The following is a 15364-nucleotide window of genomic DNA, read 5'->3' as shown; positions in this document are numbered from 1 at the left end:
ATTTACATTTATTTCTGACATAAACATAGGATTTCCAAAAAATGACTCATGGGTTTGCTTGGAAGTAAATGGGTGTGTTCCAAAGTATATTTGCACGTTAGAAGGGCCCAGTATCTATAAAGAGAAATTGCCTTTGATTAAGCTATTTAAAGGAGTATTAAAGACAGGAAATCAGATTGATAAAGAGGGCTCATTTAGCCTCGCGTAGGCTCCTGCAGTTAGAGACCCTACAGCAGAGGGGATGGAATATCACCATCCTGAGACAGCGGAATCTTTTTCAGAATGAGGGCTGAGTCAGAAAACACTCCAGGGAGGAGAGAGAGGGGCTGACCCCTCTCTCCTGACCCCTAAGAAGATGCCCTGGCCCTCCCCACCCCAGGGAGCAGATCTTTTATTCTGCTGCACAGGGACAGGCGTCTGCCTGCTATGTCTCTGTCTTTATCAAATGGGGACCCTAGAGAACAACTTCTGTTTTGTAGTGATATGACCGAGGGGACATCAATTGGAGGTGTGCTCTTGTCATCTTTTTCTGAGATGATACAGCTTTTGTCCCAGGGGTACTACTGAAGCCGGATTCAGTGTGTCGAGTATACCAAAGCCAATAGACTCAGGAGAGAGGTGAGTTATCAGTGGGACAGAGTCAGGGCATCTGAGCCAAGGAAATTGATGAATGGTACAATAAACTCCTTTTTAATCTGCTCTCTTCTGGCTTATTTCCCCTGGGGTCTGTGAATACAGCTCAGATCCAGGTTTTTTTTCCTTATTTGTTTTCCACATTGAGTAATATCATTTCTCTAAGTCCCCTATGAAGAGGGTATCCAATGTGGATGCCTCTAAGTACAATATTATGATCTAGGGTGTGAAGACTGTCCTTTGGACGACTTGTTTCTGACTCAGTGATTCAACAGCTCCAGCTGTTTGCATCCCAACTCCGGGAAATGGGGGGTGGGAGGTCCACTGTACCAGTGAGAGCAGGGAGAGTGCTCTGGGAATGCTTCTGCTGTCTTCACAAATCCCAACAAAAATAGACTGCCAGCAACAGCTGATGGCATTCCTAGGCACACTTGGGCCCAGGCCGCCTTCTGTCAACATTTTTATATCATTTCAAGAGACTTCATGGTTTTTTTTTTATCTTCCAAAATAGTGTTTATGGAAGAACATCAAGTGCCCCTGGATTTGCCTCTGATCTCCTTGTCTCAGGATGTAATGTTACAACCTGGTTTAATAGATAAAAGTGACTTTGAATTTTTTTTTTTCAGTATTTTCCAATGGATCATTATGGCCCCAGGGTTTATTGAATGTCAAGTAATTATAGCAGAGTACCTAATATATCTAGAGAGTTTCGGGACATGGAAGCATTATCTGAGGGGAGTGGATGCCATAGGGGGGCATTGTAGAGAAAGACCCAAGTACATTAGGCATGAGTAATTAACAACTTGGTGTTTTGGAATATTCTGGAAGGATGTCAAATCGGTCACCCCTGGGACCATTCCTGAGTTTACTAATATCAGTTTCTTCCAGAGAATACTTTTATCCTATTCCTGAGGGAAATACTAGTGTGTGAGCCTATCGGAGGTCTATACTTGACACCCTCTCAGCAATATGGAGATCTTAGAAGAGTGACAGAAGTCTATGGTAGTTACTCAAGGGTCCTCAGCTCTCAGGGGCAGCTCTGGCCTCCTCAGTCAATCTCTGTTTGCCTGCAAGGGTCATTACAGGAAACCTTTTTTTTTTTTTTTAATTTTTTTTTAATGTTTATTTATTTTTGAGACAGAGACAGAGCATGAATGGGGGAGGGTCAGAGAGAGAGGGAGACACAGAATCTGAAGCAGCCTCCAGGCTCTGAGCTGTCAGCACAGAGTCCGACGTGGGGCTCGAACTCACGGACCGTGAGATCATGACCTGAGCCGAAGTCGGACGCTTAACCGACTGAGCCACCCAGGCGCCCCAACAGGAAACCTTTTTAACCAACCTGTCCCAATGTATTCCCATTCTCAGTGACATGTAGAGGATGAATCTCTGAGAAAGAAAGGGAACCCCTGACTTGAGAGCTAAGTCCTGGTTTTTTTGTGGGGAAAGGTAGATGCTCGGGAAAGGAAAGTGAGGGAGACAGCAGAAGAAGGGGATTAGGTCCCTGAGAAACAACTCTTCCTTAGAGTAAGTGTGACCCATCCATCAAAAGAGCAGACACAGATGTCTGAGAAAGGCATTAGGACATCAGTGTTAGATCTTGATACCCCGAGGAAGTAAAGATCAACTCCTGAAATCAACTGATTTAGGTATCCTCCTGAGCATTCTCTTTGGGTCCCAGGATGGAAGTGAGGAGTGTTCTGAATCTGCCGGGGGGGGGGGGGGGGGGGCCAGGGCCATGGAAATGGAAGGATTTGTCACAGCCCAGTTGATTTGGAGACCTCCCCCTGGGTTCATTTTAAGCGTCCCAACCTTGCTCTTTATTATTTTCTTTTCCTGTTTCCTGTTTTCCCTTCCAGATGACTGAGTACTCTTTAAGCCCAGAAAACATCTGAGTTATAATTTATGCATTTTTCTCCCTCAACCAAATATTTATTTTTATCAACAATTATTTACATATAAATGAATATGAAAAGCAATTAATGTAAAACTGAGGAGCAAGCTTGAAGGCAACTTTGTTAAACGGAGGTGCCTGAAGAAGATAATCTGAGAAGACTGTTTCCATGACAGTCTAACTGCAGCTTCGCTGAGTGACAACAAGGAGCCCCTTTCCCGGGCAGCCGGGGAGCAAGGCCAAGAGTGAGTTCTGGGGAAACAAGGCTGACCACATTTAAGGTATCTGGAACTGTAAAGTCAGCAGGAGAAAGGGTCAAGATGTTGGACATTAGACCTATACTGGTCCTCCAATTTTCTTTTGTCTCTCCAGTTTCCTTTCTCTGTGTCTTTTTGCTCTATTTCCTGGGAGACTTTCTCAAATTTACATTCCAACCAGATTTGTCTATTTCTCCCTTTATTCTGTCAATTTTTGCCTTAGTATTTTGAAGTTCTGTTATTGATGATACATATAATTAGAATTTTTAGGTCTTTTGTACCTTTTTATCACTGTGAAATGATCCTTATATATATTCTTATAGATATACATATATATGTACATATATATGTTATATACATTTTTTTTTTTAAAGAGAGAGCATGAGTAGGGAGAGGGGCAGAGGGAGAGAGAGAGAGAGAGAGAGAGAGAAATCCTAAACAGGCTCCACACTTAGCACAGAGCCCAGTGCAGGGTTGTATCCCACAATCCTGAGATCATGACCCGAGCTGAAATCAAGAGTGGGACACTTAATTGACTGAGCCAGCTAGGCGCTCCTCAACTACACATATTTAAAATCTACAACTTGAGGGGTGCCTATGTGACTCAGTCGATTAAGCATCCAACTCTTGATTTCAGCTCAGATCATGATCTCATGTTTGTGAGACTGAGCCCCACTGACAGCCATAGTGTCAGCATGGAGTCCACTTGGGAGTCTCTCTCTCCCCTTCTCTCTTTGCTCCTCCCCTGCTTGCACACACTCTCTCTCTCAAGATAAATAAACAAACTTTAAAAAAATAAATAACGGGGCGCCTGGGTGGCTCAGTCAGTTGAGTGTCCGACTTTGGCTCGGGTCATGATCTTGTGGTTCACGAGTTCGAGCCCCGCGTCGGGCTCTGTGCTGACAGCTTGGAGCCTGGAGCCTGCTTCCGATTCTGTGTCTCCCTCTCTCTCTGACCCTTCCCCCATTCATGCTCTGTCTCTCTCTGCCTCAAAAATAAATAAACGTTAAAAATTTTTTTTAAATGAATAACAATAAATGTACAACTTGATAAGTTTAACATATGTATGCCCCAGGAAATACCACAATCCCTTATCCATCCATTATATACTTAATAAACTTATCCATCACCCTCAACAACTTTTTTGTACCCCTTTATAATCTACTCTCCCACCCACCCCATCTCCCCACATCATCTCAGGTGACCACTGATCCACTTTTTGTCACCACAGACTATATTTTTTAGAATTTTATATAAATGGAGTCATACAGTACGTATTGTCAGTTTCAGTAATTTTTTTTTTTAGAGATCTTCAAATTCATTGATTCTTCTGCAGTATTTTTTTTAATTTTTTTAACGTTTAATTATTATTCAAAGACAGAGTCAGAGCAGGAGCAGGGGAGGGGCAGACACAGAATCTGACACAGGCTCCAGGCTCTGAGCTGTCAGCACGGAGCCCGACGCGGGCTCGAACTCACAAACCGCAAGATCATGACCTGAGCTGAAGTCAGACGCTTAACCGACTGAGCCACCCAGGTGCCCCTGCAGTATTTTTTTTAAGTAAACTCTATACCCAACATGCAGCTGGAACTCATGACCCAGAGATCAAGTCATATGCTCAACTGACTGAGCCAAGCACACGTCCCTCTTCTATAGTATTGGATCTGCTATTATCCCATCTAACAAATTATTCATTTCAGATTTTGTATTTTTCAGTTTTAGAATTTCCTTTTAGTTTTTTTATATTTCTCCTAAAATACACCATCTTGTTACCCATTACGTTCATCTTTTTTTTAACGTTTATTTATTTATTTTAATTTAATTTTTTAAATTTACATCCAAATTAGTTAGCATATAGTGCAACAATGATTTCAGGAGTAAATTCCTTAATGCCCCTTACCCATTTAGCCCATCCCCTCTCTCACAACCCCTCAGCAACCTTCTGTTTGTTCTCCATATTTAAGAGTCTCTTATGTTTTGTCCCCCTCCCTGTATTTATATTATTTTTGCTTCCCTTCCCTTATATTCATCTGTTCTGTGTCTTAAGGTCCTCATATGAGTGAAGTCATATGATATTTGTCTTTCTCTGACTAATTTCGCTTAGCATAATACCCTCTAGTTCCATCCATGTAGTTGCAAATGGCAAGATTTCATTCTTTTTGATTGCTGAGTAATACTCCATTGTGTGTGTGTGTGTGTGTGTGTGTGTGTGTGTGTGTGTGTGTGTGTGTGTATCTTCTTTATCCATTCATCCATCAATGGACATTTGGGCTCTTTCCATACTTTGGCTATTGTTGATAGTGCTGCTATAAACATGGGGGTGCATGTGTCCCTTCGGAACAGCACACCTGTATCCCTTGGATAAATACTTAGTAGTGCCATTGCTGGGTCTAGGGTAGTTCTATTTTTAATTTCTTGAGGACCCTCCATACTGTTTTCCAGAGTGGATGCACCAGCTTGCATTCCCACCAGCAATGCAAAAGAGATCCTCTTTTCCCGCATCCTCACCAACATCTGTTGTTGCCTGAGTTGTTAATGTTAGCCATTGTGACAGGTGTAAGGTGGTTCTCATTGTGGTTTTGATTTGTATTTCCATGATGATGAGTGATGTTGAGCATTTTTTCATGTGTCGGTTGGCCATCTGGATGTCTTCTTTGGAGAAATGTCTATTCATGTCTTTTGCCCACTCATTCACTGGTTTGTTTTTTGGGTGTTGAGTTTGATAAGTTCTTTATAGATTTTGGATACTAACCCTTTATCTGATATGTCGTTTGCAAATATCTTCTCCCATTCTGTTGGTTGCCTTTTAGTTTTGCTGATTGTTTCCTTCGCTGTGCAGAAGCTTTTTATTTTGATGAAGTCCCAGTAGTTCACTTTTGCTTTTGTTTCCCTTCCCTCCGGAGACGTGTTGAGTAAGAAGTTGCTGTGGCCAAGGTCAAAGAGGGGTTTGCCTGCTTTCTCCTTGAGGATTTTGATGGCTTCCTGTCTCACATTTAGGTCTTTCATCCATTTGAGTTTATTTTTGTGTATGGTGTAAGAAATTGGTCCAGGTTCATTCTGCATGTTGCTGTACATTCATCTTTTTTTTTTTTATAGATTATTTTTCTCTTTGTTTTTGGCTAAAGATTATTTATTTATTTATTTATTTTGAGAGAGAGAGTGTGCACACACAAACATGAGAGAGAGAGAGGGGGAGAGAGAGAATCCCAAGCAGGCTCCGTGCTATCAGCACAGAGCTCAATGAGAGGCTCAAACCCACCATGAGATTATGACCTGAACCAAAACTAAGATCCAGACACTTAACCAACCAAGCCACCCAGGTGTCCCTATAGATTCTTTAACAAACTTATAGAGAATATTTTCTTTTTTTATGGTTTTAAATAATTATTAAATTTTGTTTTAATATCTATTTATTTTTGAGAGAGACAAAGAGTGTGAGCAGGGGTGGGCAGAAGGAGAGGGAGACACAGAATCCAAAGCAGGCTTCAGGTTCTGAGCTGTCTGCACAGAGCCTGATGTGGGGCTCGAACTCACAAACCATGAGATCATGACCTGAGTGGAAGCTGGACACTTAGCCAAATGAGCCACCCAAGTGCCCAACAATCATCTGTTTTTTTATGTTTTTTTTTTAAAGTTTTAAAAATGTATTTTGAGAGAAAGAGAGAGCAGGGGAAGGGCAGAAAGGGAGAGAGGATCCCAAGCAGGCTCCTCCCTGTCAGCTCAGAGCCTGAGGCGGGGCTCAAACTCTTAAACTGTGAGATCATGAACTGAGCTGAAATCCAGAGTCAGATGCTTAACTGACTGAGCCACCCAAGTGCCCCTATAGTGAATATTTTATATCCATATCTGCTAATTCTAACATCTGAATCATTCATTAGTCATTTTCTACTAACTGTATTTTCTTTTGGTGGGTTGATCAGGCTATTAGTTTTTAATGAATACTGGTCAGTGTGGATGATAAGTTTTAGAGACTCCAGATTCTGTTATTTTCCACTGCAGAGTGTTGCGTTTTGTTCCAGCAAGCAATTAAATTGGCACGTCACTTTGATTCTATGCAGTCTGGTTTGTTTGTTTGTTTATATTATTATTATTTTTAAAATATAATTGTCAAATTTGTTTCCATACAACACCCAGCGCTCATCCCAAAAAATGCCCTCCTCAATGCCCATCACCCACTTTCCCCTCTCCCCCACCCCCCATCAACCCTCAGTTTGTTGTCAGTATCCAAGAGTCTCTTCTGGTTTTATGCAGGCTTGGTTTAAAGCTTCAATAGGTCTGGTCTATTTCAGTTTTGCTCTGAGTTCCGTGAGATTTCAACGGAAAGACCAAGTTGTTTGCACAGCCCTTCCCACTTGTCAGAACTTGAACTCCACACTCTGTCTTCCCAGTACTAGACAGCTGCTGAGGTTGCTGCTCAGCCTTTGTTAGCCTTCCAGCTGATGTTTCCATCTGGGCTTCTTAGGGTCCCACCTCACAGTTGCAGAGTTCCAGAATCAGCCAATGATTTGAGGGGGATTTGTATGTAGATATGGCAGCTTCCCTTTTCCCTGTCCTCTTCCTTTCCAGACCTCCTCCTGTATTTCCAGCTGTATGGGCAGCCTCAAACTCTGAACTCTCCCTGATTGTTCAGCCCGCTTAGATTGCAGTTTTCTGCTTGAGCCATTTCCCTTTTGTACTGGAAAACGTGCCCACAAAGGAAAAGCCAGTTAAGGGTGGATCTCCCCTAATCTCACTTTTTTTTTTTCAAGGATCACATGCCCTCCAGTTTTTGCCTGATTTTTGGTTGCTCTCCAGAATCTTCAAGGAGTTTTTTTTTTTTTTAATATTTTATCCAAAGTTTGTTACTATTATTGGCTGGAGGGTTAATCTAATACAAATTAGCCCACCATTATAGAATGCAGAATTCTTCAATCTTTCTGTAGGTTCCCTGCCAGCTCCCCTTGGCTCTCTCATGTTTGTTTGCTTGTTTATTTTTTTTGATAGCATACTGTTTGTGTTTCATGGATACTGTATTTTTTTTTACTCCTCTGAGGATATTTATAGCATTTTCTGTTTTTTAAGTTTTCTTCTCCATGAATAGTCTGTTTCTTCCCATTTTAATTCTTCTCTTTGTTCTTTGTTTTGGCCTCTGACGTTTATGTTGCAGGGTTTTTCCCTGGTGACCTGTGGTTGTCTACGAATGTTTAAGAGTAGGGGAATAGAATCAGATTGAAAGCTCTGTGCTCTGCTTATGGGGGGAGATTGTAGTACACTTCCCAGTATGGTGATCAGGCTGGACTGTTTGTTCGGTGACTCAGATGCCAGCATCTCATAGGCTGGTCTCATAGACTGGTCACATTTCCCAGAGAAGGTTCTTCCTATCTATCTTAGTCCATTTGGGCTGCTATAACAAAATACTGTGGATATATCACCTTTAAATAACATAAATTTAGTTCTCACAGTTCTAGAGGCTGGGAAGTCCAAGATCAGGGTGCTGACATGGTTGAGTTCTGGTGAAAGCCCTTTTCTAGGTATCAGACTGCTGACTCCTCTCTGTGTCCTCACATGGTAGAGGGGGCTAGGGAGCTCTGTGGGGTCTCTTTTATAATCCCACCCATGAGGATTATGCCCTCTGAGCACTTCCCGAAGGTTACCCCTCCCAATACCATCACATTGGGCATTAGGATTTCAAGATAGGAATTTTGTGGGGACACAAATGCCATGCCATAGAACAGTCTCTCCCCCCAAAGTTGAAGGTTTAGCTGCATGCTTTCTGGGAGCTAAATGGGAAGAAGGCTGGAGGTCTCACCACCAGTAGGCGTATGTTCACTTGATTCCTCAGGTTTGGAGTAGCCAGCCCTGCCCTCAACTGTGCTTGTTGCCTAGTGTCCCCTAGGACTGAGACCCTCTGTTGGGTCCTCTTCAGAGGATACACACTCAGACTTGTGGGAGGCAGGCAGTTGCATAGGGGTATGGAGTCAGGAGGGCTTCTCAGGGTCCAGCTGCTTCTCAAACAGCCTTCAACTAATCTCCCTGCTTCAATATCTCTCCCTCACTGCCAGAGGTCTCTAGTGTTAATTCCTGAGCCACTTGAGGGCCCTTCAGACAAATCGGGTTCTTGGCTTTCCACACTGCCAGCTTCAGGTTTGGCTTTCTTGAGTGCATAATCTGTTATCACTCGTATATCTGCTTTCCAGCCTCCAAAGTTCTGATGGTGGCTTCTCCTCTGGGTTGCAAAAGGGATGGAAATGAACTCAGAATCCAGCAGCTGGAAACCTTCAAGAAGGTTGCTTTCATTGCATTGGTTAGAGTGTAGAATCTCCAAGTCCGTGGACATGAAGTACTTCTGAATAGTTTAAACCGAGAGGGAAATGTTTGTAAAAAAAAAAAAAAAAAAGTGCTTATGAATCAGGGTTAGTATAGACAGAAGTAGCAAATGTAGATTAATGCTTTTGAGAATGTATTTATAAGCAAAAAGGGGAAATGATTTGGGCTGTATCATCTAGGAAGGAGACCTGAGAAGGAGTGTCCATTTTGTCCTGGAGCTCTGTGCTGTGCTGGGGCCTCTGTGTCTGGGCCCCGCATATGGCTCTTGTTCCTTGCTTCAAGGAAATGCAGTGGGACTGAGGAAGCTCTAAGCGCGGGGCAGTGAAGTGATAGCCTTGCAAGGGCAGATGGTAAGCACTGGGATTCTTCAGCCAGGAATGCAGAGAGGTGACATATCTCAAAACCACGGCCAGCGTGAAGAAGCCAGGTGTGAACCTAGATGCCAGAGGGTTGCTTTTGAAACTGAAGCGGGTAAGTTTGGCACAATAAAAGAAAGCACAGTTCACCAAGGCAGGTCAAAAACTTGGGAAACTATTACAAGTGGCTCTTCTTGCAGATGGCTTAATTCCACAGGGGCTGGACAAAAAAATGAACGACAGAGCACCCCCCCCCCTCACCCCCTGCAGAAAGAGAGAGAGAAAGAGAGAGAGAGATTTCTAAGAAATATCAGAGGCTCTGACACATACATAACCCTTCACTTAGACACTGAAGAGGACAGTATGCTCTTACTGGGATGGATGGAAAATGGGGCAGCTTGGTGTAGTAGGGAAACCTTGACCTGTATTAAGAAGATCTGGGTTCAAATCCTCAACCTACTCACTGTATGACCTCGAGCAAGTTCCCACCCTTTCTGATGCTCACAAGGTTCTGATGAAAGTTAAATCACGCAGTTATATATCCCATAGTAAGTTCAATAAAGCGAATGTTAGCCTGAGTCCTAAACTCAATTATCTGGGTTTTTATTTAACACATATTTTCCAAGCCCTATCAACTACCAGGCTGTGTACATATATCTCCCCTATTCTAGAAAGGCTCATGAAGTGAAGGCGCAGCTCTGCTCCATCCTGCAGACCTTCCTCAGGATGGCGGGAGGCTGTGAAGGTGAGCGTCCCTTGTCCTCTCCTGGTTGCAGAGTGGCATGTGATGGGAGAGCATGCCTGAGCACTTCCTTGGCTGGGGCACCCGGTCCCATCTCAGCAAACAACCCCCAGTGCCCTCCCAGCCACTTTCCTAATAACCAAGCAAAAGGTTTCACAACCTTGTGAGTGATACCAGACGATGATGATGTGGTTTACAGGCCACTTCTGCTTTTCGTTTACTTGTTTCTGTTGAGAGTCTCTAGATAGCCCACCCTGGGAAGGAGAGTTGAAGGTTTTGGGGGGAAGCAGAGGGGGTGGGAAGGAGGGGCCACTATGACACCGTGGGTGTTTGAGGTTCACTCCCCTCCTGTAGGAAAATGTGTTCCTAGCCTCTGAGTGCCCACATCACCGTGATGAATTACGGTGACTTCAGATCACACTGTGTCTCCTCCAGGCTAATTGTGCTCCCCACTCCTCAGTATCTGCTCAGAGACGTTCCTCGATGTCAGTTTGATCAGCCCATCAGCACCTGCCTGGTATGCTGTATGCCTTGGCCGTGACCACCAAACCCGCCCATCCAAAACCCAGCTTTTAAGATACTTCAGTGTCATTCACATATTTTCTTGGCCTCAATTAGACTTCCCTCCAGCCTTAAACTACCCTGTGAGCTTTTGTTTGAATTAATGCCAGACCGCCTTTCCTTGAAGTCTGTGACACTGTTGGTGGGAAGGCTGATTCTGTCCTTGCTCGCGCCTGGCCTCCTCCATCAGAACTCTTTTAACTTTGACCCTGTCTCTCTCCTTCCCCAGAATTCACATGCTGCGTGTCGGACTGAGCTATCCCTGTTTCATCCTATAAGCCAAGACTCGCTACACTGTCCTGCTGATGTTCACAGTCGTGCCTGGGAAGGAGGCAGCCCCATTTCCAGTACATCTCAGTGGGAGACAGACACATGTGCCCCCTGGAGACTCGGTGGGGCAGGGGAAGAAACTGTGGGAGTGCACGTCCCCAAAGCTGCATCTCCATGTGTGAATCCGTGTCACCTCGCTTTCCTCTCAGAGACCTCACTGTCCCACGGCGGGACCTGCCTGAAAATTGAGGGGACGAGGGAGCCCCTGCACCTCCTCCTTCTCTAGCTCTCTGCCCCTAGGCCCAGCGGCTCCTCGGGCAGCGGGGCTGCTGAGAGCTCAGATCTGCGGCTGCCCTGCATGTGTCCGCTCAGCCCTGTCGTAGGCACCGCGATGGTGTACAGGAGGGACATGGCATCTTTCTGAATGGATTTTTCTTAAGAAATGTGCCAGTGTTTATGCCGTTCATGATATCCCCCCATCCTTGCTGTTACTGTCACTTGGCTTTCTCTCCATAGGCTTCATCTTTATATTTTTTAACGGGGAAATTTTGCTCCCACCCCTGCATTCTATATTCGGCTCCCCCTCCTCCACCCTTCCTAGGTACAGAATTATGAGATTCTGACAGAAAAATAAGAAAATCGTTTTTGGGAAGCCTGTGAGCTCTTCATATCACGTGTATTCTATTGTCGGAGAGAGGCTGGTGTCCTCTGGTCTCCCTGGTCTCAGCTCCAGCAAGAGCAGGTGTTTAAACGGAGTCGAGCGTGTATATCACTGTGACAAGCCATTCGTGTACTGCCCTGTTCCCTTACAGCCCAGCCAGCCGCCAAGGACTTGCAGCCAGGTCGGTCCTTCCACGAGTTGCAAATCACCCAGGTTTGTTTTAAGCAGATGGAATCTGTTTGGCCTACGAGGGTGAAGTGAGAGATCTGTGTGTGCAGGTGAGTGTGTATGTATGACCACGAGCCCCCCACCTTTCTGGCCCAGACAGTTCTGTGAACACATGTGCCTAGGCCCCGGGAGACGTGCCTGTGACCCGGTTTTCGCTGGCTTGGGCTCTTCCTGTCTGCCCTCAGCACCAGCCCTCGCTGGTACGGCAGGCTGGCCATTCTGCGCCTCTGTGCACACAGCTGCAGGGGCAGGAATAGCTTAGTGCCCCACACCCCCCCAGGCACATGAGTCTGGCCACTCCCCTGTCCTCCATTTCAGGGACAGGCTGCAGGGCACAGGCTCACGGCACCGTGAAGGAAAACTGGAGCCTGGCCTTCCAGCTGTCCCTGGGGTCTGCAGCTGGATGAATGGCCAGACAGCCAGGTGGTTGCAGGACAGAATGACTACAATTGAGTTGACACTCCCCCCTACCTCCACCGCCCCCCCCCCCCGCCCTGACCTCCCAAGCAGAGTGCAGTATCGCTAAAATGACGATGCTGTAGACATCCAGATCCTCAGAGGCTGGGTTCAGCTCAGCAAAGAGAACACGGTGGACGATGGCTGAAGGCGATGCCGAGAGATCGAGCTGCCTTTTCCCTCCAGTTCTGCAGCCAGCATGGCTTCTCTTCTAAGGAGCTGCTTCTCACCTTTGGCTTTTGCAAGGGTGGCCTGGGGATGTTCTCACCACTACCAACTCTTGGAGCTGTTTTGGGTTGTGGCTTGGGGCCCCGATGGAAGGCCTGTGTCAGAGGTGTCCAGGGAGCAGGGCGGAGGTGATAGGCATCGCCCTCAGGGTTCCCTGCAGAGAAGCCCCCTCCAAAAAGCCCTGGGAGAAGAGGCAACTGGCACTCTGCCTCCCATGCCACATGGTGTGTTCTCTCTAAAGAAAGACATGGGAAGGCTGTCTTGTGTCCCGCCCTGGATTTATTGTCACACACGGACACAGAAGGTGCAATGGGTCCCTGGCCCTTACGCGCACCTCTCCTGACCCATGTGATACGTGACTGTTGATTAGAGCAAAGTCTGCTGCCCATGACTCTGCTGCCAGCTTCCTTCTCTCTGCCTGTTGGGAGAGTCCCTCCTCACCCAGGCCCAGGAGATTTGGAGTTGGGGGCCAAGCCTGGTCTGAAAGGAGAACAGAGAAGCCCACCCACCCCAGTTGTAGCTCCCATTTAGCTCTGGGACACATGCAGTTTGCATTGAGCCACATGTACCAAGAAAGCTCTTCACCTTGTAGTAAGAACTCCAGGTTCTGCAGCCCCATCCTCCTACAAAGAGGCCGTTGACGAAGATCTTACGTTCCCATTTCATCTCTGGAAAGTTCCCAGCATTCTGATTGAACACTCCAGGGACTGGAGGAACGACACCCAGGAGCCTCTAACCTTTGCCTTGGCCGTTCTGAGCAGTTGGTGCTGAGAGGGTTTCCCGGCCACCCCGTTCCTGGGGCCCGAGTGTCACCATTGTGCAGTGAGCTTGTGGGGTGGACATGCGGGATCCGTCTGCACGGCCACCGCAGACGTGCCCAGTGGCACTCGCTGTGCTGAGCCTGATCTGTGTTCCCTTGGTTGAAGACACAGAAGTTCACAAGCCATCTTCCCCCTCTGCCATCACCACCTGCCCACTCCTAGAGATGGTGTCAAAGAGGGGGACAGACTGGTTTTCAGCCCGCCTCTCACAGCTGTACCTTGCCCACAGCCCCGTTTCTATCAGTCAGCGTCCAACCGGGGAAACAGAAGCCACTCCAAGTATTTAAAACAGAGGAGCTTTAATCCAGAGAACTGTTGAACACAGAAACAAGAAGAGCGGAGAGGCCGAACAGGAGAATGAGGGGCAGCCCAGAGGTGGACAGCAGGAAACTGCCACCACCCGAAGCTGGTGGGACATGGGGAGAGGCTATGTTACCAGAGCACGGGGACTAGAGCCACTGGGAGGAACTGGGGCCCACAGAGGCCGATCTCGTGGGAGCTGGGGCCATGGGGAGGCATGGTCCCTGCCGAAAGGTCCCTGCTCCCCAGGTGTGGGGGACAAATAGCCTGGCTTCTGCTTTCCTCGTGCTCTGTAGTTTCTTCAGGTGCCTCTCGTTAGTTAAACCCCACTGGAAGCCAGATGACCTTGGGTCCCAGGAGAAGCTCGCTGCAGTGGTCAGGCCCACCACTCAGAGCAGAGCGGGGGAGGTAGAGGAGAGGGTCTGAGGGCAAGCAGGCTGGGATGTGTGTGGCCTCCGTCTGCCCTGTGTCATGTCCAGCCTGGTGTTTATGTCCCCACGCCAAGGTGAGGGTAGACAGAGGAGCTGCCCCTGTGGGGGGTTCATAGACCTTCACTCACCTAGAGAGGAGAATGCTTTTGGAAGGGAGGGGGGAAAGCCTTTATTCTTAACGGCTGTCCCTGTTTTCCTTTGGGGGAATTTACGCATTTAGCAATCCCACCTCACCACTCCCCTCAGGAAAGCCATGTCCTAGTTTTCTGGCCATCCCTCCCCTCCATTCCCTCTGTCCCCAATTTCTGATTTGCCCTGCCAGAGGACACTAGCCTGGACCATGCATCAGTGGTCATGAGTGTCTCCCCAGGATAATTCATTCAGAGCGTGATATTGCAGTGTGGCCTGTCTGTCTGTAAGTAGATGCCGTCTACTGATGAGTTTGTATCGTGTTTCCAATAAATTTCTGGAGATTATGCCTGGTTTTATGCTGTCCTTTGCTGGGATGGTGGCTCAGCCGGAAGGCTCAGTGCGCGCTCGCCCCAGCGCTCAGCATCAGGTGCTCCTTGTGTTGGGTTCCCTGGCCCCCTGCGTAGCTCACGGGCCAGGCTGGTTAGGCTGATTTCCCCCCAGCCACACTGAGACTCTCAGAGGCCTTTCCCCAGGGTCTGCATTTTCCTCTACTGTCTCATAAGCCACATCCTGAGGACATGAAGCTAGGTCACTCCAGGAGGTGGCCATTGACCCCTATGTCCCCTGGGCCTGGAGGTATGAGGAGAAACCTTCCCCATCAACCACTCTTGCACTGCTGTGCCCAGTGCTGGGTTGTGGGGCTGTGTGCTGGGCTCCCGTGTGAGAAGAAGGCTACCGAGCAGGTGACATGGACCCAGGAGCTGCACGTTACACAGATGGAAGTCCAGCACCTTCTTTTCAGGCCTGTAAGTAGAAGAGAAATGTCTGAGTTTTGTTAAAGGGACAGGGAGCCTGATCCAAATGCCTGGCATTCTCCACTGTTTCCTGAGTGCCGAAACCTGCTTTGTAGAAATGATTCTCTGTTGTGCATTTTATTGCTTCAAACCTGTTTGCAGTGTAGACTCTGTGTCAGGTGCTGTGCTAGGAGCCACTGTAGATTCACTCAAGGACCCCTTCAGCCCCTGTCTGTGAAGTGCACCTATTCTTTGCCGAGATTTGTGAGAGGTTTTTTAAAAAGAGAGAGAGGGACA

General features: G+C 46.9%; 1 protein-coding gene across 7 annotated transcripts in view; it reads left to right on the top strand.

Annotated features, from left to right (window-relative positions):
* MTA3 (metastasis associated 1 family member 3) overlaps nucleotides 1–14617 on the top strand; it is a 216213-nt gene extending 201596 nt beyond the window's left edge. For 6 of the 7 annotated variants that reach the window (XM_045054643.1, XM_045054642.1, XM_023251915.2 and 3 more), the window contains exon 17: nucleotides 10976–14617. In XM_045054643.1, the coding sequence (XP_044910578.1) occupies nucleotides 10976–11001 (26 nt within the window). In that variant the 3' untranslated portion in view covers nucleotides 11002–14617. Of the gene's footprint in view, nucleotides 1–10114; nucleotides 10189–10975 lie in introns of all 7 variants that reach the window. The other variant, XR_006595786.1, reaches the window with a different exon arrangement.
* Nucleotides 14618–15364: the final 747 nt, after the last annotated feature.

The sequence above is a fragment of the Felis catus genome, chromosome A3, assembly GCF_018350175.1.
Source record: "Felis catus isolate Fca126 chromosome A3, F.catus_Fca126_mat1.0, whole genome shotgun sequence".
Lineage (NCBI taxonomy): Eukaryota > Metazoa > Chordata > Mammalia > Carnivora > Felidae > Felis > Felis catus.
This window is presented reverse-complemented; position numbering and strand designations above follow the sequence as displayed.